The sequence below is a fragment of the Ambystoma mexicanum genome, chromosome 4p (assembly GCF_040938575.1).
Source record: "Ambystoma mexicanum isolate Mex_15411 chromosome 4p, UKY_AmexF1_1, whole genome shotgun sequence".
Taxonomy (NCBI): domain Eukaryota; kingdom Metazoa; phylum Chordata; class Amphibia; order Caudata; family Ambystomatidae; genus Ambystoma; species Ambystoma mexicanum.
This window is the reverse complement of record NC_090927.1, coordinates 224,101,543-224,127,820: the sequence shown is the minus strand read 5'-3', so window position 1 is coordinate 224,127,820 and position 26,278 is coordinate 224,101,543. Positions and strand designations below refer to the sequence as shown.

At 45.7% G+C, this 26,278-nt stretch overlaps 1 protein-coding gene across 1 annotated transcript in view; it reads right to left on the bottom strand.

Moving 5' to 3' along the window:
• XKR5 (XK related 5) overlaps positions 1 to 26,278 on the bottom strand; it is a 235,833-nt gene that overhangs the window by 126,029 nt on the left and 83,526 nt on the right. The window contains exon 5 of the mRNA XM_069605738.1: positions 1,976 to 2,145. Within this exon, the coding sequence (XP_069461839.1) occupies positions 1,976 to 2,145 (170 nt within the window). The remainder of the gene's footprint in view (positions 1 to 1,975; positions 2,146 to 26,278) is intronic.

Sequence of the window (26,278 nt, the reverse complement as noted above, 5' to 3'; positions counted from 1 at the left end):
GTGGTGTGGTGTTGCTCATTGTTTACGTCCGGTACTAAATCATTACTGAACTTGTTAGCTAACATATTTTAACGTGTATAATAGATTATAAAATGGCTACTGAAATATATTCTTTTATTCTGTCATTTACATAGCTATATTCTACCGTTCTGTGCATGCCATAGCTTCCAGCTCCCATCTGATGGATTCTCTAATCAACATTGGACGATAATCATCAACAAGGTTTATTTGATAGCCATAATGTGGGACGATCACCAGGGACAATCTGTCCATTAGTGGTAGCAGCAATAAGGAACAACCTGTCAGCGTTTATGATGTGAAAATGAGCTGATGTAAACGCGTTGGCGTTTGAAAGTGAAACAACTCCTTATCTTCTAAGTAATGGAACACCATGTGGGTTCCAGAAAGATAAGCAATGCAACATGAGGACACAAGGAACACAGAAGAAATTAAACACAGGGATTAATCGATTGCTGAACGCAATCAGTGTTTCATGAGGAATTTATATATAACATTCGAAGCATGCAATGTTCGCTAGCTATAACTTCTATTGGCTAAAATTCTAATTTTTTCGTGGACATAATCTTCTATTTTGAGCATTATGTGAAACATAAAAAAGTACTGGTTTCATTGCTGACTATTGTTTTCTTCAAAGTAAATGTTTTCTTCTCCTATTTGTGAAAAGAAAGAAACGTTTTGCGCAATGAGAGAATGTTTGTGTTCATCTTCCTGGTTCTGCGTTAGGTAACGTTATGGCGTGGGTGATGACAAGGTACGCTAGGCTACGCTGGCCATGAACGTCATGAAAATAGGTGGAGCATATCGTTTGGACTAGTGATGTCATTTTGAGGGGCGGGCGATCTGTATTCTTGCTACGAGGGCACTTGAACTTAGGGCGATGTATCAACAGATCAGATTAGCACACAATGGCGGCGCCCAACCCGTTGTGTTTGCATATTTAAATGTGAGGAAAACTAAGGTAAGATTCATAGGACATGTTTTCAAGATTGATTACAGCATGCTTAAAAATACATGCCCGATCGATTGGGACAATAACATTTTGAGGATGCACTGTGATTCAGAGGGTTTGGTGGGGGCGATGATCAAGATACCCACGTTAGGCAGGACAAGAGTGATGGAAGCAGCGCAAGCTGCTTTAAGTACTGGAATTTTGCATGACAAAACTGCATCTAATCATTGCAGAGTTTCTGCGAAGGGGCAATGGGAGACTGTGGCCTGGGAAATGCAAGTTAGCCCTCCGAAGTTATGGAAACGTTCTGATGAAGAGTTGTGTGCGTCCAAGAACGCACCCTGGTGAAAGGCTGCTTTGGTTCTCCAAACACAGGCTTCCAGAATCAATGCAGTGTGGCAGGATAGGAGCAGAGCAACTTAATTCAGAAATTATACAGGAACTTGGAAATCAGAACAAAGCATTTAAGCTACACATTTAATGGCACTAGGAAGGCCCCTGCCTCCCCCCCCCACATCTCTCATAACATTCAACCAGTCCGATGCCCTGATATGAAATAACTAAACACATTTACTTAATTGACAAAATGCGAGCCAAAAGAAGGGCCAATCACATGACCACCCTCTAAGGGACACTAGTTCAAAGTGTAATAAAACACTTGGTATATAATAAAGGTCTCGAGCTAACATGAAACAAATTAACAAAATAGACTTCCTACACAGCCGAATCTCCAAATCATCAGACACCATGACATTTCTTTACATGCATGGCAAATTTGTTCAGACCACCTAGAAATGACCAACGTCATCCCACAAAAATTGCTTGTTTTTAACTGCTTGTTTATAAGTTTTTAAATATTGGTCTATAGTTCCATTTGCTGGATTCCTTTTTTTTTTACAGTCGGTATTATATATATATATATATATATATATATATATATAAGTACACTGAAGGTCATAGTCGAAACGTGTTTAAAACAATTTAAAAAAAAAACAAAATACTTACAGAGTAGAAGATGATGACTCGGCATCTGGAGGAACCGTCTCGGAAGTTGATGTAGCAGAAAAGATACACAGCTCCTATCAGGATATTGAACATCTTCCAGTGACACGTTCTACTGATTATGTCCGTCTGCTGAGATGCGAACCAGAAGGACATCACCAACCAGTGAGCACCTGTTGAGGAGGATGGCAGGCAGAGGGAAGTGAGAACCTGGATGGCTACCAAGCACAAGCGTCTATGGCAGAGGTCTGCAACCTGTGGCTCTCCAGATGTTTTGGACTAGGACCCCCATGATTCATGTCCCACTGAGGGGTGTCACACAGTTGATTACTACTCCAATACACCCTCCAACATTGAGGAATGGGGATAGAGTTGGTTTCTGGCTGCCTTGGATTAATTACGGCCATCAGAATTCCTTGGGGCAATGAAAAAAGATTTAACAAAGAACACCTTTATTGAACTGCCTCCCTTATGGGACGCGGAGCAACACAGGGACGGTAGGATGGCAACCAACAAAGACTAAAACCGGATTTAGCAACTAGATTTTCCCAGATACATGCTACGCAAGTTATTAGTTACAATGTTATTGGGGTAGTGGGTAGTTGCATATTGTTTATTGTCTCAGGAGGATAGCTCAGGGGCAACGCGCTCGCCTTGGATGCAAGAGGACACGGAGCAACACAGGTTCGATCCCCGGGTCCATGCTTAGAAAACGTCTGGGTAATAAGCGCATTATAAATAACCAATTACACAATTGCACAAAAGCACTTGGAGGTGAAGACCACTGGACTGGCAGGAGGAGAGAGCTGGGAAACAGAGTGTGTCTTTCAGACCCACAAAAAAAACAATGTTTCAGAGGTCTTGACGCCAGTGGGGCTGCTCCATGGTAATACATGGCCTCACTCGGGCGTACCACACTTTCGGTTACTTCCCCACTCCCCACTGTGGTTACTACATTATGTTATAAGGTAAGAGTTTGTTTCTGGATCCCAGATTAAATACAGTTTACAGAACTACCAGCAGAAATGAAGTTGGGTTTAATCCATAACAGATGTATCACCTGCCACCTTTATGAATGCAAGAGGCATGAAAAATCTTGGAGGAGACCAGCATTAGACTGTTAGCCTGGCAGAGCTGGGAATCAGAGTGGGCCCCTCACCCACTAAAGATGAAAGCTAATGGGATTTGTATTGTAAATATCTGGTGAGCCAAAGGTTGCAGACCAGGGATCAAAATGAAGGCACAGCAGGTGCCTGGTTATAGCACACTTATGTGATAACTGGGGAGGAGAACTACCAGTTCTAATTGTCAGCAACAGAGGAAAGCACAAATACACAACAGGGAATGCAGTGAGTGGCATGCATTTCAATTGTGTGAGATCAGAAGCACCAGTGGTAAATTAAACAATCAATTTTGTTTTTAATTTATTAATTACTGAGGTTGAAGAGACAATAAATCGGGCAAGAAAAAGACATATGTATACCCACATTATTTTGAAGTTGATAAAAATAAAGACATTTGGGTAATGTTCATGCAACAAAAACACACAGAAATATCTCTTCAGCCAAGTATTGCGTCCCTCCGGACACTACTGCCTCCGCACTGCAGAGGAACGGCTCCACATAGTAAACTTGAGCCCAAAGCCTACCTACAGGCCACTCTGCATATTAGGCAACAAGTACCTATTTGAGGAAAGCACCTTTACATGGACAATGATTGATCGCTTGGAACTGCAAAAGTATCAGGCTGAGACCCATCTTTATTTCCTCTTGAAGAGTAGCAAGCACTGTATTTCCTCATTGCACCGGTTAATTTTCACTGCCATACAATGATGTAAAACCTAATTCAATTCTAATCACCTGAATCGGGGTGGCACTCGATAACCACAAGATATGCTTCCAGATATAGCCCTCCAATCTATCCGCCCAAGGCACGAAATCAGAGTATGAGCATTCTAATTCATAGGCAATGCTGGTCACAAGCTTTTCTTGTTATAATGTGACAATGCCCATTAGGCTAAATCCAGCGTCACTCGAGCCAAAACATTTTAATGAGAGCATAATAGATAGAGCCTTAGAGTGACTAACTAGTAACAATTTTCCTGGGTGCCCACTTCACAGCCCAAATATCGATAGCCAAAGACAATTCATGCTGCCTTCTGTGGGGTACATTTACCCACTCACCAGAATTCCCCTTCATCACCAAGTTGCACTTCAGCAGTCACCAGCAGAATGGCTGAGCTGGCTCCTTTGAGCACCAAGCACTTATCGGGCAAGATGAAACATGAGCACACGAGAAAGGCTGCCAGTATGTTTTCTTACCCCCTAAGAAGAGAATTAAAAAGCAGTGCTGCTTTGCAGCTAGTTCAAAATTTCCCTTTGGAAAAGGAAATATTTGGCATTTAAAATGAGGGCGCCCGGATGCTCTTTTTCATCTGTTAAACAATGTACAGTTCTGATCCAGTAAGGCCTAACTGTGCCCAGCCATATTCCAGTTGTGCTTTAGCAAAAGAAAGCATTTCCCACTGAATGACAGATTGTGTCACGCAAGATCTGGGAAATCACTAGAAACTTTACTTTCAGCCGTGCGGAAAAACCCTTGACTTTTACGCTACGAAATGTCAAAAATAAATGCTTCAAAAGAAACCCTAGCTCTCTGTGAATATATCAATTTCAGTGGACCTGTGCCTTGAACAGATTGCTGTGTAAGAGAAACTGACTAGGGCTGCAAACAATGTTTGGAATCGAGATGGAAGAGAAAAACTAATTTGAAACGGACATCCGAGCAGACGTCACCACGTGTCAAAATGTGCTTTTGCAAACAAGAAATATATCTGTTTTAAAGGTGTAATGTTGAATAAGGCCCTGTCCTTGCATAAAAATGTAAGGGGGGTCTGGTTAAGATCTATTAGAAGGTTTTATTCCCACAGCCTTGCCTGTTGGGCTCAGGAAAACTAAATAAATAAATGCATTGGCTGTACTGGGGAACCAGTCAAACAGGTTTCCTGCTTGGCTTCAAAGGACATTTGTGTGCTGGCAACAGGAGTGGCCTTCCCCTAAAAGGAGCCACAATGGATTTCTGGGACACCTACATGTTACTTTTTGCCTCTGAAAACCTTGAATGACCAAGAAGAATATAACACGCCCATCAGACTTTCTGTCTGGGCTCCAGCTTGACCCAATTGAGTTCCAGGACACCTACGTCTTACTTTTGGAAGTGCCATCTACCATTCAAGCAAACTGAGAAACTCCATGGCACCCCTGGGCTAAACTGACAGTTGGTGGTAGCCTGGGAAGAAATGGCCTTATTTGAAGGACAAAGTGCCAGCCCATTTGGCTTAAAAGACCTTTTATTTATTAATAAACCTTAAGACAGTTATTTCTACAACCAGACAATGCAGTAATGTAAACCTTTCAGTTTGAATGTAATTTTTGTGGCTTCAAAACAAGATATCGTGGCTGTCCATAGCATATATGGGACGCGAAAGTCAGGAAAATGTGAATCATGGGAAAAGTACATATGGTGGAATGTTAAAAAATTAATGGAAATATGTTCTATGATAATATGCACACATCTAAAATAGTGGAATTGTGGGTAAAACTGTTCCCACTAAAAATAGCAAAAGATTATTAGAAGGGCGACATAAGGTTGTATAGACCTGGGAGTTGGAATACCATGTTCTTTATTAAATATGCAATTTGCCTATGTAATTTGCAAAAATGCCACAACTGTATAAATGTGTGATTTATGTTAAGATTGATTTTTGGCAAAAAGGACTGTGGGATGGCTTTGTTCCTTATAAAACACAACCCCATAAACCGAGTCCCCACCTTGAGAAGGTGACCAACATAGGCTGACCTATCCAGTTTCTAGGGGTAGGTCTAGCTTAGTTCTGCCCAAAAATAAATCCTGTGATGTCACCCGCCTTATAAATAAGGGGGGAAAACTCACAGGAGGGACTCTCTTCTGAATTTTCCAGCGCCTGCTTATCCAGATATTCCACCTTCACTCTGCAAGATTCCAGACTCTACTGCCAGGCCAGAGCATAGCTGACCCTATCCAGGCAGGACCATTGATCCAGAAACCCCACTAAAAATACCAATAACTAGGGGGAAAAGCTATGGTACCCTTTTGGGAGTATCCTGTGATCAGACCGGCTTTTTCCCCACCATCTGCACGCCAGCTGTACACTTGCTATTCAGTGACCAGACAGGCCCAGCTGTTGTTCTGCTAGGAGAGTCCGCCACTGTGACAGTGACCAGATATTACCTCACTGTCCAGAAACCCAGCTGGCTGTCCCAAATCCCAAGTGTGGATTGTGAGTATTTCCCCCCATCCGATGGCCACACATAGCCTACTCCATCTTGATATCTTGTATTTGTTCCACTTTCTAAGCAACCCTATCCATACACTGGTAACTTGTTTAAAACTGTCAGAATTCTCTGTGCATACTGTCCCTGATCTCCAAGCATTAGCGCCATTCTTCTACTCATTTCTGTCTTGCATAAATCCTTGGTCATATTTTCAATAATTTTATCCATTTCCACTTAGAGACATGCAGCATGAAGGGGGTTAAGACGGTTGCTCAACCCGTTTCATGGGCAGCGCTATCTTCTTGATAATCTAGTTTAAGTTTTTCTCTGTTAACTGCTTTTATTTTCTCAAAACTGAATCTCCTTCCACATTGAAAATCTCATCCAGTTATTCAGCTAGAGTCACCCTTTCACTTCTATATTATCCCTGTGATGTGCATCTATCACCCAGCCTAAAAACCGGATTCCGATTGTCTATTTCACCCTTTTTTTAAAAAACAGTTTTGACATTTAAACTGAAAAAGTGTAAAATGCTTCTTTTCGACGTGCGATTTTGGCTGCACTGTGTTCTTACTCTCAAGTTGCTTCCTGAACTGTATGCCCGTTGTTGATACCTTGCCTTGTAGTTGATAGTGATATTACATCCCTGATACTATGAGAAATCATATTTACCTCATTTATTCAACCGCACGTTTAAATTAATTATTCACCAATTCCGAGTGTCATTTAGGCAATTGCAAAGGGTTTTAAAAATCCTACTTGCTGACTACTTGCTGCTCCTTTCTATTCACTCAAAATTCAATTAATTGGGGTTTGAGAGAGCACTGCAGGGGGAAATCTTAACTCGGGTGCTATCTACCCGAACTGTAAAATTGCTCCTATTCAACTGTGCTTTGGAAATGTTATAAAAGAAGGTCAAACTAAGTGTATTTCATCATTTCTTTTGTAATTATCACCCTATTGGTGATTGGGGCCCAATATTAATAGTGTGATCTCATTTGAATTTTAAAATAAATAAATATTGGATTACCACCCACCGGCCTGGTTCATGGTCCATTGTGACCAGGGGTATTTGTAAAAGTGGGTGTGAGACGGGTTGGGTGGCAGCTCAATCTGAATTCATAGAAAATAAAGAAAAAGCATTCTAATTGAGCGCTACATCCTAGGACAAGGGCAAGAGTCCTGGTCCTGCGTGGGACGCCCGATTGGAACCATTGGCACTTCATACCTTACAATATTCATATTAGACTCTTTAGCTTTCCCAAATCTCATAAACTTAAATGTATCTAGATTAATGGTCAAGTTGTTAGCCTTTGCATATTCAACTAATGCTGCAGCCGCTCTGCTGATACCCACGTGGGTTGTGTCAAAAATTGCCAAGTCGTTAGCATGGGCAAGATGTCAAATTTTGGTACTAACCAACTTAGGTGGGAAATTGCAAGCTTTACCCATACAGTCTCCTACATCAACCATGAGCAGGGGCAAGTACACATCCCTGCTTTACTCCTTTACCAATTTGTATCGGGCTGTCATATCCCCTGCGCCGCTCAACCTTACCCTGGCCACGTTAGTCTCTTGGAGGAGTTGACAAGCGTAAATTCTAGATTTCTCCACAATTTTGAACGCTTTACTGTATCGAACTCTGTGGCAAAATCGGCAAAGATAATATACAGGGGTGTAGCATTTTTGGCACCCGATTGATGGATCAAAGATTTCGTTATAAAAATATTATGAATACAAGAGAGCACTTTCTGAAATCCTGCTGGATTCCAGCTTAATACTTGATGTTTCCCCATCCATTTCTCAATGCTACATAGCAGACAGGTTGCAAATATCTTACTGGGCACATCCAGTAAGTAAGATATTTTTTTTATACTCAGAGCTTCACTTCCATCCGCACTATTAGTGGGCTGAGATCTTGTCCTAAAGTTCTGCAATGTTCTCTGATCAAATACCACATTGAGGGAATCTTCAATTAGGCAGGTTAGGCGAGGTGAACCAGAAAGACGTTGATTTATCAAAGTAGAGTTACTGCCAACTTGCATGGCTTCTCTAACTGCGTTAAACCCATGTATATCCTTAGCTCTGATTGTTGTAACTGTTGGGCCTTGGCTTGCAAAGACAGACAAATGTTCAAAGGTGAATTATTATTATCATCTATTTCAGTTGATACACTGGCCATTGCAGTCGACATTCCTGAAAAAGCACAGTCTCAGTACTTGGCACACACTCAGCTCCTGACTCCTGTGCACCAATATATTTTGTAATTTTAGGTCCGCAAGTAAGTTGGACATGTGAACGGACACTATTAATGTGGCCAGTGGTGCCAGGAAATTTCCTGTATTAAGCAAATCTCCTTCTGTCCACGATTCATCATTCGCTTATCGCCACAGGGATTGTATTTTCTCTTCAAAGGCATTTAAAAAAAATGCAGGCAGAGTTAATGAGGCGCTAATCAGTGAGATAAAAAGCATGTTCACAATTTTTTCAGTCACACTCATCAATCTCACTCGCTGTCTCCCTCCGTCTCACACTAGGAGTATATTCTCCGACCCATTACTGGATCCCTCTATCACCTTCAAACGTTCACTGCTTAATCCTGCTGGAAACCAGCGGGAGCCTGTGACTGCGATTGCTCCACCTGATCCCACCAATTTGTTTAATTATATCAACAAGACCCCCCCCCGTGCGCAGCTTCTGGCACAAGGTGGTCACCATTCACTGAGCTCACCAGGCTCGTAGACCGCACACACAACTTCTTGTATCCATCAAACACAGGTCTTCAGTAGGGATCGTCGCGGGGATCATTGTGTAAAGAAAGGGGCTAGGAGGCCTTATAAAAGTAAGGCCGAGCCGACTGTCCACCTTCTCCGACTGATGGGCACTCTTGCTGGGGTCTAGAATGCTTCCTTTGCTCAGCAGGCTCATATAAACACATCAGTGTACAGCGTGCAGCTGCTTTTCCTAAGGTCAAGTTCCACACACTCGCTGGTGAAACAATGTTGCTGCGAGGAACGCAGGAACAATCCAGCGAAGATCGAAATCAAGCAAAGCTCTCACACTACAGGAATGAGCGTGTGAAGGCAGGCAGAGTCTGAACAGGAGGAGAGGGGGAGTCAGACAGTTTTTAACCACAATAGCACGCTGGTGTGCAATTGCAGCTCCGCCTTCAAACATCTCTCAGAAAGGAAATGCACTCTGAGGAACTGCCTCTACTGCTTTCCTTTTCAACCGTTCACTATCAATCAGACATTTACTCTGAGTTTGCAACATTTAATGAATGAATTCCATGAACAACATAAAATATGGAACAAGTTACTTACCTGTAACTATTGTTCTCCAGCATGGGTCTGGCATGGATTCACATGCTCATGAATATTCCCTGTCGTCAGGCCGGGAATCCTTGGTAAAAGAAAAAAGGTTTCATTTTCACTTACAAGACATGCATTACTTACCGTAATAGCATTTATGATGATTGACAATCACTGTACTCTGGGTCATACCGCCCCCAGCCAGTGAGTGCCCTCTCCCTAAGCCGCTCCTCTGTCAGCCATCTTCAGATTTGGTAGCACGTACAGTGGCAGTATGACCAAGAAGAGCTGTAGAGGGGTAGAAGGGAGGGTTTGCATGTGAATCCATGCCAGACACATGCTGAAGAACAATAGTTACAGGTAAGTAACTTGTTCCTTCTCCAGCATGGGGTCTGGCATGGATTCACATGCTCATGAATAAAGAATACATAGCAGTACCACATTACACAACCACGGGAGGTGGCAAGGCTCAACAGAAGCAAAGCTCTGACCTCTGGAACAGACTCACCTCAAGTGAACAGGTTGCGTAGCACTGCTTGGCCGACCCTGGACTCCCTGTAGATGCAGCAGAACCTGGTGAAGGAGCGCGTAGACATCCACGTAGCAGCCCTACAGATGTCGAGCAGGGGCACACCAGACAGGAACGCTGTCGGCGCAGCGATCACTCTGGTGGAATGGGCTCTCGGATGGCCGGGCAACATTCGGTTGGCCAACCGATGCCAGTGTGTTATACAGCCAGAGAGCCACCTGGAGATGGAAGCCTTGGACAAGGCCTTCCCACGATTTACAGGACCAAAGTTCACAAATAGTTGAGCTGTCTTCCGAAAACTCTTTGTGCGCGCCACGTAGAACTTCATCCAGTGAGTGCCGGTGACGAAGGCTTTGGAAAAAACACAAGTAACACCAAAGGCTTGTTGAGGTGGAATTCCGATGGAATCTGTGGCATGAAGGAGGGGTGCGTCCGCAGCACCACCCTCGATTCATGGAAAGTCAGATATGGCTGATTGCAGGATAGGGCCTGGCTCTCACCCACTCTCCTGGCAGAGGTGATGGCCACAAGGAAAGCCGTTTTCCACGAGAGGAACTTGAGAGGGGCCTGATGCATAGGCTCGAAGGGGGATCCCATGAGTCTCGTCTTCACCACGTTGAGTTCCCACACTGGGGTAGGTGCTTTTACTGGCACTAAAGATGTAGAACAGTCCTTTGAGGAACTTCTTGACAAGACAGTGGGACAAAGAGAAGACCTTCCTGGAGACCTGGTGTAGAGTGAGATAGCGCCAGATGCACTTTGATAGAGGCGTGCACCAGCCGTGCCTTGGCCAAGGACAAAAGTATGGAAGAACCTGCGGGGCCGTGACACTCAGAGGTGTAATCCTCTGCGACCGGCACCACTTAGCGAAGCGCTTCCACTTGTGACCATAGTTGAGGATGCTTTGGCCTTGGGAAGGACCTCCCTGCAGGCTGCCGGCTACTCTTATTCTCCAAACTCCAGGGCTGCAGGAGCCAAGCCCTCAGGTTCAGCGATCTTGGGCCGTGATGCAGGATTGCGCCTCCTTCTCTGGTGAGCAGATCCACAACCACTGGCAGCTTGACCAGAGGCGATGCTGACAGGCTGAGAAGGTCTGGGTACCAAATCCGCCTCAGCTACAGTGGGGCGACAAGTATCATCCTGCATCGGCACTGTGTGACTGATGACTCGCAGCAGGGGAGGCAACGGATTGAACGCGTACAGAAACAGGCCTTCCCGTGGAAAGGAGAACACGTCCTCCATGCTCCTCGGCTGGTCAAACCTGCTGGCAAAATTCTGGCATTTGGAGGTCGCCGCCGTCGCAAACAGATTGATCTGCGGCCTGCCCTACTCAAAGATGAGGTCCACCTGGTCCTGCAGAAGTTACCACTCGTGGCATGAGCACAACTCCCTGCTGAGGGAGTCGGCGATGGTGTCCTTTACTTCCCCCAGGTGAAAGGGGATGAGGAACATCTCCTGTCCGACGAACCAGTGGCACAAGTTCTGCGCCTCTTTGGGGATCGGGTGCCCCCCTGCTTCCTGATGGAGAACATTGTGGTTGCGTCGTCAGTGAAGATCCTCACCACCTTGCCCTTCAGGGATGGAAGGAATGAATTGAGAGCCCAGAACACTGCCCAAGCTCTAGGATATTGATGAGGGGATACTTCTCTGCCAGCCACAGGCCTCGGCGTGCAGACATCCGGTGTGGGCTCCCTAGTCCTCAAGGGAAGCGTCCATGGTGACAGTCTCCTGGTATGGGGGCATTTTTAAACCCTGTGCCCCGGGCGATGTTGGAGTGTACGCCCCACCACCTTACCACCCAACGGACCCCCTAATCGAGAGCGATCTTGTCTGCAAAGCTTCCGGCCATTTGCTGCTAAAAGGTGTTTTCTGAACTCGGACCTAGTGGGCAGAGGTTCAGAAGGCCAGCCTAGTTTCTTGGAACAGGGTAACCCTCTGGACAAGCCAGACCAATCAAGGTAGCATTGGCGGCAGTCAAGACTAGGTCTCAAGAGGGGTGAGGGTGATCGAAAGTCCACAACGAGCAAACACAGTAAACACCACAAATTACTCTCAGTCAGGTGTATATATCAAAAAAACATATACATTTATTAAAGGCCTTTTAAATCAAATACAAGGTGAAACCATAGCAATATTAACACTAACACAACACTATACTAGGAAACATATATACAGTAAGTATTGGCCTAAAAGAATGTTCAACAAGGAAAGATCCACAACCTGTAACAGAAGAGGGTCAGACAGTGCAAATATACTTTAGGCCATTCTTCAAGAGTCTCAACCCTAACTAATAGGCAGTCCAATCCCTATGAAGTGTGGAGTCTTGTGCTCAAAAGTACGTTCCGCATGACTGCACTCGATTGTGAGTTAAAGTACACAAGGGGTCTCTTCAAGGGGCTGTAGTGTTGAAGGAAGGGGGGGGTAAGGCAATGAAGAATAGAGTTCCACTATTCAAGGAGGGTCTCCACAAGGGCGCAGAGCTATTTCCAGGAATCTGGAATAGGATGGTAGCACAGGCTACCCTAACAAAGGAGAGTGGCCCTTGGGGTACACTGGTGCGTAAAGGTCTATGGATGCGCCAAGGGCCACCGGTAAGTGATGCAAGTACTCACCGGCCCTCGAAGCACTCTGGACCAAACTTCACTTGTCAAGTGCAGTTCGTTTGCATGTTCGAGTCCAGCAGTTGCGTTGCTTTCCGGCTTTCAGGGGCTGTGTTCCGGGGCCTCAGTCCGTGGTTTGACAGTGGCGATTTCTCCGCTTCTTGGTAAGGGATTGGGCCAGTTCCACTCCAGCTCTTCTTAGGGCACAGGATGGCACAGCATCAAGGCACCCACGAAGCTAGTCACCACACCGGGGCGGCACGGGTTCCGCGTATGCTCGGGTTCAGGCGGACTCTCCTAATTCCAGACCTAGGAAAGCTAGGTGTATGAAACTCAGCGGGAGAGTGTCTTCTACCAAGAGCTTACGGTTCCCAACGTCTCAGGTCAAAACTCGAGACGGCGGTGGCAGTTCCAAGGCAAAGGTCCAGTACGAGCTGGTCAGTTCACTGGACAGTCTAGGAACACTTTTCAGGTTAAGCAGGCGGTGCCGAGAGTAGTTAGTCCCACTACTCCAACAGGTCGGAGCGCCCTTGCAGCCCTTCTGTGATCGATGAGAAACAGGGGCCCCTACTGGACAACAGTGGGGTCAGGGTGTCAAACCTTCCAGCGGGTCACCAGCGGTTCCACGGATCTGCCTCTTCAGTTCAGGATACTTGGCTCCTTTACCAAGATTGGTGTGAACGCAGAAGATCAACCTGGAATAGGTTTAGGGTGCCTGCTCTTATCCAGAATCTCCTTCGCACCAAAAGGAAGAGAAACCAATAAGAGATCTGCTCACATTCAACCATTCCAGACGTGGACCAATCGAAGACCACGGTGGCCCCAGTCATCCCAGCACCCAGGATGTGTATTGGAACTAGACAGCTCCAGCCCACATCCTTGGTACGCACACACACACACACACACACACACACACACAAGGCATGCAGAAGCCTGCGAAAGCTTCGGTTTGCGTGTGTGTCTGCATGACCAAATAATGAAATTCCCGGGTCTGTTCGACCTGGGGAAGGCAAAGGGACAAAATGGCCAAAGGACAGAACAAAGGACCCGCTGTTGCTGTGCCCCCCCCCTTTCATCAATTGTTTCTTTAAACCTTTTAAAGTTCAAATTAGCCATTCGCTATTTTTCGTTCGACACAGTTCGGTTTCTTATAGACTCTCCCCTCGACTCACCAGCTGTGATGAACTGGTTGTCTTTCCTTCTCTTTGGAGTCAAGGTTGGTACCTTCAAGACAAGCGTCTCTCCCCCGCTTGGTAATCAGCAGAGGAGGGTCTTGTGTACTGCGGACACCTGCTGCAACACACGCTGGCTGGTATGCAGTCTTTCCATCAAAATAATTTCCATCAAATCATTATCCATCTAAATGTATTCATTGAAATGCTTTTCCATTGAAAAGCATATTCACTGAATGAATTTCAATGGATTTCAAACTAATATAGATGTACGTTTGGGTTGGAAATTCAATGGGTTGAAGAAAGGGTTAATTTTTGAAAATGGGGGTTGGTCGCCTGGGGGTTTGGGTTTATGGGAGACCCCTCAAACACCAGAAGATAGAAGGAGCTGTCCAGTGCTGAAATACATTAAAGATTTCAGCACTGCACAAGGGTTACATTTTGAAAATGGGGGTTGGTGGGGGGTAAAAGAGGAGGACCCCTGGGGGTTGAGGGCGTTTGGGGTGGGGGGCAGGGAGAGACTCCCCAATAAACACAACAGGTTAGCGGAAACTGGCCAGTGCTGAAATACTTTATAGATTTCAGCACTGGAAAGCTCCCTGTAACGTTATGCATGTTTCATAGACTTTCCATCCAAAACATGTAAAGTGTTTATATAACTAAACCCTATTCAATGAAAGAGTTTTGATGCATAAACACTTTGCACTTTATGTATGGGAATTCGATGTAACATTTTTCAATGGAAAAGATTCAATGGTATTAATCTTTGATGGAATAGATTTGATGGAAAGACATGTAACCACGCTGGCTGTTTGCTCTCCTATGCTTCCGTCTGCAGAGGTTTCACGGGCCTTGATCGGAAAGGGCAAGGTCGCTTCTCTCCTTGTCACCCTCTCTGTATGCGGCGTCTTTCGCCTCCTCTTGAGCTTAACTCCCGTGCTGGGTTAGCTCGGAGAAGGGTAAGGTCCATCCGGTGTGTGCGATTCTGGTCAATTGCTGGTCTTTGCCTGACCCTTGTGTTGGGACATGCCAGGTAAACAGCTCTAGTGTTAGTCTGTTGTCTTTCATGGTGTGTGGGAAAGGGGGAGCAGTGTATGTGGTAGGAAGGGGAAAAGGTGTCGAAAGAAGGGGATAACACATCTCACCTGTCTGTGTCCCACCCCCCAACGACCCCCCCATCCAGGTGATCCTCCCTCACTGGTCCACCACTAGGAACTGGATCCAATAGCGATGGCCATGTCCTGGGCACCTGAATGATAGATCCCCGGGGACTAGCTAGGGAGACACCTTCAGGTTTCCACACACCCCTCTTCCTCACATTCTCCATTATCCCTGATCCCTCCTCCTCATAAGACTTCACAATTATAATCTATATGATCACTCAACACCCCTCTTCCTCATCCCAGTACCCAATATAAATCCACATCATTAACCATACACCACTCTTACTCACCCCTCTACAATGACACCCACAGAACCCTTATGCAACATTAAAGTGCACACTTATTGTCCTCTAACAGATACAAAACAATGCCTACTAAAACTCAAAGCTGTAGGAAAAACTAATATCAAGCAGATAAAAAGAAGGGAAAGTCATATGCTCACCCTCTATTAAAACAATGTATAGAAAACGTACAAGCGAGAGAACAAGTAACTGCTGTTTTAAAGTACAATAGTCACCACTAACAAAAGTATTGCTACTACATCAAAAAAGAAAAAAGTTACCAAATAAGTTGTAATAAATTACAACTGAAAAAGGAACCTCAAACTATATCTAGCAATGCCAATGTAGCCAAGTAAAGCATTTTACAAAACGTTTTCTGGTGCAGGGGTCTTAGCAATCTCATAAAAAGATCTGAAAATTCACATTCCTCACTTAAAAATGACCAAAGAAAACTGATACTTCCGATTAGCATCGCATTTAAACTAAAATGAAAATTCGTTATATTAGTTTTAAAAAGAACAAAACCACTAACAAATTTAATTTAAAAAAAACAACAAAAAAGTTTAAAAGATGTGCAATGTGAACATACATAACTTTTTCCTAACTTCTATTTCAGTGAAGAAGCATATAACCAACGAAAAACAAACAAACCCAATTGCCATAGACTCTAATGGAGGAAGCTATGAAATAGTAGCAGATACCATTATGGCAAAGGAAACCTTTATAGAAAAATCTTCCCCAACAAACTTTTAACCAAATGTTCCTCATGTCCACACAAGTCGTCCAGTGTACAATTGGATTTGCAGATCAATATGCAATGGGCGCCAACAGTCGTTCAAATGTATGCGACAATTCCTCAATCACTATGTTAAAATAAAAGAAAAGTAGAATCCAAATTTAACTAAAAATGGGACTCCTATCCAGTTTGCATCCACACGGGGCTATGAGGACATTCATTAGCTGCATTTCAGGAATTTCATATAAAAATTTAGCAATACACCATTTTACAAAGCAAAACCTTGTGCATAGATTGTACAATGCTAAAAGGTTCTGCTCTAGAACTACAGAAACGCAATGCCAATCCCCTAAATAGAACACCCGAAGAAGTCAGACAAAACGAATACATACAAGGTTAATATTTTTGAATGGAACTAGAAAACAGTCAAATTACAAAACATTAACCAACAACTTTCTAACACTAACCTCCTTACAAACACATACAAAAAAGCAATAGCAAAGTTTGAAAACACGTCTGCTGAAATTCCAGACAAAGTATGCGTCTTGTCGCAGAACTTTCTATACGAAAAGTACAAAAATAGTATACATGTCCTACAAGATAGAAGATAATGAAGAATCAAAATGGTTCCAATTAGCCTTATATCTAACAGTAGAACATACATTTATTTTATTTATCGTTTGCTTGTCAGGCGCTTATACAATACGAAAATACAGTTTCAAAGCGCCCACATGGCAAGGGAGGGAGCAGGAGTGGGAAATACATTAAAGTACATTAAAAACGCAATATGTAAGAGCAGTGGGGAGGAGGAGAGGAAAACAGGACAAACCTACTATGCCTTCTGAGTATTCAGAACGTGCAGGTGTAGCAAGGAAGAAGGCAGGGGGGTCAGTGCTGCGGAGTCTGAGCTCATGGTTGAGCCACAGATTAAGTGCTAGGAACGTTGAATGCTACACGGCCAGGAGCCAAGTGCGTGCCACCAGGGCTGAGGGTGTAAGTGCAGGTGCAGATAGACAGGTTCAGGGTCTCAATCGAGCGTGGGAGGTCAGGGTCCCTAGGATGCATAAAGGCCCAGGACACCAATCGCAGCAACTGTGGGATTACCAGGGGAGAGAAGAAGGGAAGGAGGAGGTAAAGAGGAGAGTCTTAAGGAGCTTATGGAATTTAAGAACATCCTGCTCAAGGTGTAGAGGGAGGGGGAGGCCTGTTCCATAGGAGGGAGCCAGCTGAGGAAAGCAAATGGCCACCTGCCCTCTGTTTAGCAAAACGCTTTACACACAGAGGTCGAGCCAGTGGAGCGTAGTGGTCAAGAGGGGGGAGTATTTAGTAAAATAAGGTGCCAGGTATTGTGGTCCCTGGGCTCAGACCGCCTTGTGGATGATGCAGAGGGATTTGAATTTAATCCGTGCAGCAACCGGGAGCCAGTGAAGACATTTAAGTGCAGGAGCGATGCGGTCCCTGTGCTTAAGGCCAAGGATAAGACTTGCTGCCCTATTCTGGATTAGCTGGACGGGTCACAGAGTGGAAGATGGTTCAGGAAGAGGCTTTGAATCAGAGATCATTGGCGATGCAGAAGGACTGGATGGCAGGTAGGCAGTCTAGGATGATGGAGGGTGTAAGAGGGTCGGCAGGGAGTTTCAAAAAGAGCTGTGTGCTGTCTGCGTAACACTGGAAGTTGGATGGAAAAGAGGTGATGGTAGAAGTTAAAGAGCCAGGTGGAGAGGATAGTGATCATGGGAAGACCGGTCAGTAAGTCAGGCAGGATGTCAGCCAGTCCAGTGCCTGTTCTGAGATACCAAGGGTATCGTGGAGCCTTTGTATGAGGATGGAATGGTTGACGGTGTTAAAGACAGAGGAGAGATCGAGAAGGATGACGACAGCGAGGGAGTTGGAGTCCAGAGATGCGAGCAGTTCTTAACGGGTGTTCAGAATAGCAGTTTCCATGCCTCTGGATGCTCGCAATCCAGATTGATGGTCGTGAAGGCCACCAACAAGTTCAGTGTGTGAGTTGGGGCAAAAGCAACTTCTCCAGCAGTATGCCCAGAAAGGGGGTGATGGAAATAGGGTGGTAGTTGGCAGAGCAGGTAGGATCTGAAGGTTTTTTTCAGGAGTGGGCGCACAAGGGAGTGCTTAAGGGAGGAGGGGGAAGATCCTGTGACGAAAGAGTATGCATAAATCAGCGAGAGCAGGGGCAAGAGAGCCAATGTTATCCTTTATGGTCCTGGATTAGCAGGGGGAAACCTGCTTAGAAGAGGCCTTCATGGAGCGGACAACTGTGGTAACTTATTCAGGTGTGACAGGGGTGAAGGAGGAAGGAGGGGGTGTGGGACGGGTTATGAGGGCGAGTAGCAAGGGTGGTAAGGATGTCCTGGCTTTTGGAGGCAAAATGTGAGGCCAGTGCATTGCAGAGTGCCTGGGAGGGAGAAGGGAAGGAGGAGAATGAGGAGGGCTTGGCTAGTTCCCTGCAGATCTTGATAAGTTCAGCCGTGTTATTGAATGCACCGGAAACTTGTGCCTGAATGTGGGTTCTTTTCTGGGCACGGATGGTGTGTCTGTATTGCCTTTGGATCAGGTGGTAAGCCAGTTTGTCAGAGGATGAGCCTGAGGTTTGCCACTTCTGTTCTGCTGCCATGCACTTACGTTTCAGGGCCGCATGATCGGTGTTGTACCAGGTTTTAAGATTAGAGGCAGGTTTCAGGCGAATCCTCATGACTGGGGCAAGAATGTCAAGAGTATTGGTGAGGGCAGAGTCAGAGGTGGAAGTGGTGGGTGGGGGGGGACATGAATGTGGGCTCTTTTCTTAACAATCAAACAAATCAATGGTAGTCTTCAATACAACATAACTGAAACCTTAATAGTTTGCACATACTGCAATAGTAAGCTTGATGATAACCAAATGCCATATCAATCAATCAATAATAACCTACAAATATTTCCACTTCCAAATGTTCTCCAACAACTTAATATATATGATAGTATCATAATTTGAACAGTACACCCATTTCAAGCTATACTATATGTGTAACCCAAACCTGCCACATTCCCTCCATCAGAATTACTCTAAGGCATTTGTGGCAAAGTAGTATACTCCCCATTACAGCTTGACGAAAATGTAGAAACACTAGGAGTAGGATGAAAAGTACAACAATCTTGGATTGTACTTGTTAATGGTGTGCCAACAAAAGACAATAAATGTGGCAACACCTAGTTGACTTAAAGTTAAAGAAGCCCTAGAGTATCTTAAACAAAACAATGAATACTACATATATAAGCATAGAAGAAAACCTAAAAGAAACCAGCCAAATTTATGAAGCTGCACCACAAACTGGTCAAGTTGAACATGTTGATCCGATCACTATAGAGAACATTCTTGACCAATATACATTCACCCACTACATTCCTGAGACACCATGGAAGATGAAACATATCAAATGCGTGAAGCCAAGGGGTATCCAATGAGTAGATGTGGGAGTGCGGGGGGAAGGGTTAGAAGCATGTTTTCCACTACTCTTCCCTACAGGAAAAGGAGGAAGACACGATGAACGACCCATAAAAAAAATCAGGGCATCAGAATATCGTTCGACGAATGTAGTCTGAAGATCCAGAATACTGGCAAAATATTGAATACATTTTCCATCTCTTGTTTGAAAGCAAACACAGCAACTATGTTACAGAGTTGCACACATACTAAAACACCGATACCCATTTCGCAAACATGTCAGCTACTGAAATCCTTCAAAAGATAAAAGACAAAGATTAAGTGTTGCAGTCAATTATTACAAATCTCGTGGCTAACATGCTTGATACCAAGGAATACTGGTTCCAAAGTCATGCTGATGTACGTCGATATTTAAGAAATCTAGCCGCCCTCCACCCCCACATGGTTGGTTACTCTAAGTTGTGCACAGCATGCATGGGATGTGTTGAGGTGGTCAATAAAGGTCTCAATTGGAAAAAGGGGTTTGCGTTGTGCGTGCCATATTGGTGACAGAGGTAGACGGCAATGTTGGGCGATGTTGCGACTTATTATTTATCTAGTGTAGTTAATGAGCATGGGCTATGTGTTACTTCGTGCATAGTCTATACACTTTAGATTCACAAACGCACAGCAACATAATGTCAAATCGGCTGATACAATATAAACATAAAGTAGGTGTGTGGCGTGCCACGTAGCACAAGGAGTTTCATATGCGCACGCGAGAAAGGAGATTTGTGCATGGAGAAACCACTGAGGGGACAGATATACATACAGTGGTCTTTAGATATATGTGTGGGACAGTTAGGGGAAACTGTGTACGTGGCAAAAACACATCTGCATGCTGCGAGCCTCCTCGTAGCTAGTGATTGTGCAGGCCCAGAAACTTGGGGTAGTGAGATAAACTCGGTGTGACCAGGAAAGCTGGTTGAGCGAGGTTGAAGGCAGCAAGCAGCTGTGATAATATTAAATGGTCAGCTACGGCCAGGCTCAGGTTATTACAACTTGGCACTATTGTGGAGAGGAGATGTAATATTTTTAAGTATATGGGAGCCTATTATTAATTGTCTAGGGAAGTCCGGCCACGTGGTGTGGTCAGTTTGGGGACGGGTAATAAACCTGGTACAAGGGAGTGCTTAAGGGCAGAGCCGACATATGGTTCATGGGTTTTGATCAGGTTCTCAGGAATTAACAGGATGTGGCCAGAGGCCACGGGTGCTGAAATGGTAGCCTTCGATTAGTGTGAAATGAGGACACCATTAAGTCTGGGCAGGTAAGATACTTATCGCCAGTTGTTTGTTTCTCTCCCTCCTCCTATTGTAGAAGTGTCCGTGCAAAGACCATGTGCATCACAACCAGGGTTAGAGGTCCTTGACCAGGTGGAATCGGTAATGAATTATGTTTGCTGTGCAAATATCTAACCATGTAACGACGGCATGACCAACTGCGGAAAGATAGTTTCATTGCCATGTTACACTTCATCTGTAATAAAAACTGACCTGCACTCGGAGAAGTAGAACACTTGTTTGGGAGGAAAGAACATCAATCCAGAGGAGCATCACATTTGCTTTTGTGGATTAAAAAAGTTCTCAAATTAGGCAGCAACAGTAATGACATTGTTTTACAATTTATTAAGAAACCACTCTACCTGTGACCTCGACATACCTTCAAAAGACATACATAATGACCTAAAAAGTTTCCAATGACATACATGTGGCAAATACTGCCGACATTGATACAAAAACAAAGGAAAATACTTCAAATGTCACTTTGGATTCCCTAAACCAGTTTGTACCAAAGGTCAAGTAATTGTTTCAGGTCTTCAGTGCAAAGTGCAAATATCCCCAAAACACATACAACATTAAAAAAGATGAAGCAGAGACTCCCAAGATGGCCGCCGGAATAGGGAGACGCACATAGTTCTCTCTCCGCCCGAGCCGCCACAGAATTGACAATAAAGCAGGACAGAATCTAACAAAAAGCCACGAAAACCTACCCGAAACGAGCAGGGCAGTACCCGGCAGGCGTGAGCCGACCTCGCATCAGCAGGGATTAGAAGACGTGGGCTCACGGAGGCAGAGCGACGCAGCCACCCCTACCCCTCTGGAGCCAGCCACGAGCTCCCGCGGAAGAGGGGAACCAGAAGGGAGACACAGGCGGCCGCTGCAACACCCCTGTCCACAGCGCGACACGAGGGAGAGAGAGCTCACCCGCCCCCCCCCAAAAGAAGAGACGAGCAGCGGCGAGGTGGGGATGACAGCGCAAGACCGCGCGGCCCCGCTTTGAAGAAGCGAAGGCCCGGTGCCGGAACACCACGAAGAACGCCATCGGCCGCCCGGAGGAGCACAAGGTGAGAGCACCCCCCCCACAACACTAACAAACACTGGGGGTCACTCGCCCAGCCCTAACCTCACATCAGCCCAACTCCAGGGCAGAGGAGAGAGGGGGAAGAGCGGAGGGGGGTAACAAGGACAATTAAGAATCTGCCGCAGACGAAGCCCTATTGAGGACACCCGCCTCACACAGGAAGACCCTCAACCCCACCAACAACCCCACATAACAAGGGGATAGCCCGCGAGAGCGACAAGCAAGAGACACCTCCCGGGACCTCTGAAAAGCACACCGCGTCTCCCCGTACCCGCAGGAGAACAGGATTCCCCAAGAAAGGCATGTCGAAAACCAAGGGGAAGGGGAGCTCAGTACTCCCAAACTCACAGACCTCTAAACAAGATGCGAACCTAGTTCAAATGTGGTTGGCGGAACCCCAGGTCCATACTAGAGGGAGAGCACAGGAAGACCCCCCAGAGGACTGCAACCTCCCAAACGTCCCCCCCACCACCCTTAACAAAGGAGGACATGCACTCATGGTTCGTGGAGCTACAGGATATATTCATGACCACGATCCAGGACCAGTTCACCTCCATGAGAAACGAAATGAAGCAGTTGGTGCAGGAGGTAAAGAGGGACGCAGCCAAACTCGAAGAGAGGACCGACATGGTAGAGAGAATCATCCAAAGCCTAGAAGACGAAACACGCCAATATGGCGAGACCCAGGAACATTTGGTGCGTTTAACCCACAACCTAGAGATCCAGTGCGAAGACCTAGAAAATCGCTCCCGGAGAGCCAACATTAGAATCAAAAACATCATGGAGTCGGTACTCGACAAGGATCTCAAAAAGGCAGTCCAGGAAGTGTTCAGAGACATTCTGAGAGAACAGGAAGCGAACTCCGTAGGGATCGACAGGGTCCACAGAGTGGGACCAAGAAGAACAGGGGCGCCCGGAGATCGACCAAGAGATGTCCTAGCCGCCCTCTCTTCCTACCCACAAAAGGAACACATTTTAAAAAGGGCTAGCCAATTGGACCACATCAGGATGAATGGGACGGACATCCACCTGTACCAGGATCTGGCCTCTGTGACTTTACAAAAAAGAAGAGATATGGCACCGCTAGTCAAGGAACTAGTGGCGAAGGAAATAAGTTACAAGTGGACATTTCCGTTCGGCCTCCTATTTACCCGAGAAGGCAAACAGAAGAGTGACAACATGCGACGAAGGCCTACAGATAATGGACATACAAACGGAAGGAACGAGGGGATTAGCCAACACAACAAGCGGAGGGTACCTCAAGAGGCCGAGAGGCTGGGAAGAAATGCAGCAAAAGAAGAAGCAGAATGGGTAAACAAGTGTACATATTAAAATGTCCACGGAATGCACAAATCGGCGGTCCGGCAAGGAGCCCTGGGAACTGAAACTCAGGAAGGACTGAGGAAATGTGCGGTATAGGAACCCCCGCGAAGTTGATACCGAGTTCACTGAGGGCGGAGCGATAGGCTCAATGCCCTAGCAACCTTAGGTACCCGGGCCCTCTTCGGGAAGTTATATGTTTTAAAGTTTGAAGTTGGGGGGATGATGGGGGAACAGGAAGGGAATCGCACCGGAAGACGCAAGGGTCACACCGCGCAGGGAATCACTAAAACTCACAATGCCATAATACAAAATGGGGAAACTTAGAATCTTAACATACAACATAAGAGGCATGAACTCCCCGGTAAAGAGGAAGAAAGTATAGACCATGCTCAGGAGAGAAAAGGCGAGCATTCTCCTACTTCAAGAAACACACATTAAAGCCCAGGACAAACAGAAAATACATCTCAGGGGATACAGGATAATAGCGCAATCCAATGCCAAAGATAAAAGGGCACGGGTCCTGATAGCAATAAAAGAAGGAGTGAATGTAGCCCTAACAGACAGGCTAACGGACAAGGAAGGGAGGCTCGCGATCACTAACGTTCAACTAGATGGAAGCCGCCTAACCCTGGCCTCAATTTACGCACCCAACACAGGCCAAGATGGCTTCTTTCGGGACGCTCTGGAGAAACTCGAGGGCTTTGCGAAGGGGGAAGCGATTATGGGGGGAGACCTAAACTTAGCATGGCATCCACAAACAGATAGGAGCGCGGGGGTCCCATCACACAGGGTGCACCTTCCAAACTTCTCAAACAAAAAATGGATCAACTAGCACTCTGCGACGTATGGAGAGAACAAAAGGGCCAGCAGAGAGGCTTCACGTACTTCTCACACGTATACAATACAATGTCAAGGATAGACTATCTCTGGGTATCGATGGGTCTCTTGGGTAAAATTCAAGAAATAGAAATGGGATCGATATCACCATCAGATCATGCCCCACTCTGGCTAGAAATGACGACCCCAGAAAAGGGGGGGGGGGCTATGGCGTTGGAGGCTCCCTCAAGATATTCTCCGGGACCCAGTAATTGTCAGGACCCAAGATTGGAAACATTGGTATCGCTGGCGGTTCCACCGGTGATCGGTCTAGTCCTCACCCAACATGGCGCCCATCAATACGCTGAGCGTATATAATCCGTCTCCGCCCACTTTTCGGCGCGTTGTATCTGTTATTCACTCTCTCTCAACGCTCCGACTTTGGATTATCGCCTTCCTGGGTATACCTCCTAATCCTCATTTCCCCATGTTCCTTCCTTTTATCCCTATTCCTTACCTTTCTATTATCTCCATATTCGCTACAGAGTGCAGTTGTTACATCTGTTGCGGTACCCTTCCGCTTCGCTATTTCTTTCTTTGCTCTAAACTTCCACTTACCTTACTTCAACCTGGGACTCGGGCCGCGAGGGTGCTTCTCGCACTGTGTTTCCGCGTCCGGAAACAGGAGCTTTCTTACTGGACTTGCTATCGGCTGTTCCTTCAACCCTTCTGACTGGTACTTCTTTCTTTTACAAACACGGAAGCGCTGTGCTGGTCGCCGCGGGGTTTCTCAAGCCTTTGTTACTTTTCTACCTTTGTCTACCTTCTCGGCGTAATACCTTCTGGCGAGTTGTTCCTTTCCGCTTCGCCGCAGGGGGTTAGCGCTGCTTCAGACTACTTGAGACTTGGTACAGTAGCCCTTTCTAATTACTGTTTCCCTTTTCCCTTTTCGATACTTTCCCTTTCTACCCTTATCTCAGGGTCAGCTACCCCTTTACTCCGTACCTTGCTTTTTGCCTCTTTGATTCCTGCCTTCAAACACACTATCTACGTCATCACCCCTGACATCTTGGAACTGCAAATTATAGTTCTGAACATCTAAAGGACCTACCTTCCGAACCCATCTATGGACTAGGGTTTTTTCCGCCTTCTGGCTTTTTCCCTAGAACTGAGGCTGGCCCCCTGGGGTTCCCCGGCGATAGGTCCACTCTTCTGTCACGGTGGCCTCCGGAGGGGCCAGACCTTATCTTCACGAAAAGAAGGTCAGAACACAGAAGAGCAGGGTTCCAAGGACTAAGGAGAAGCCAGGCAAGTTTGAGACCGATCCTTGTGTACGTACATCGGAGGAGTCAGGTGAGGAGAAAGGGGAGGTGGACTCGGAACTGGACAGTAATGGGGGAAACGATCAAGGACAAGATAATTGAATATTTTGCACAAAATGACACAGGGGAGGTCCCATTAAGCACAGTCTGGGAGGCATTCAAAGCGAAACCCGCGGGCACCTCATAGCACTAAAGGCCACAAAAGACAACCAGAGACACCGCTGGGAAAAAGAACTCGACAAGAAAGTGACAGACACACAAGAAGAACTTCTATCCCACCCCTCCAGAACCCTCAAGAAGGCCCTAAAACACGTACAGTGACAACTAGAAATGCTCCGCACCAAAGGGGCCGAAAGATCCCTCCAATACCTCAAACAATGACTATATATAAAAGCCAATAAAGCAGACAGATTATTAGCAAGACAATTACGAGAAAAACAAAAGAACACGAACATAAAGAGCATTTCAGACTCACAAGGAGAACTACAGACAAGAACCCAAAACATAGGAAACGTCTTTCGTAAATTCTATCAATCGCTATATACCACGGATCACCCAGATGAAAACGACCAAGACAGCTATCTGCAAACTCTCCCCATTCCTAAAATCCCAGAGGAAGACAGAGAAGCATTAGAGAATCCGATCACGGAAGAGGAAGTAAAAAAGGCTATAGCCGCACTCCCAAATGACAAGGCACCAGGCCCGGACGGCTTTACTGCCCCCTTTTACAAAAAATATGCAGATATACTCATCCCCGTCTTGACGAGACTCCTAAACTCCTTCAAAGAAAATGGAAATGTGACTCACTCAATGAATGAAGCAAAGGTGCTAGTATTCCATAAAACAGGGAAAGACCCATCCTTCCCCAGCTCCTACTGGCCTATGCACCAATTAATTT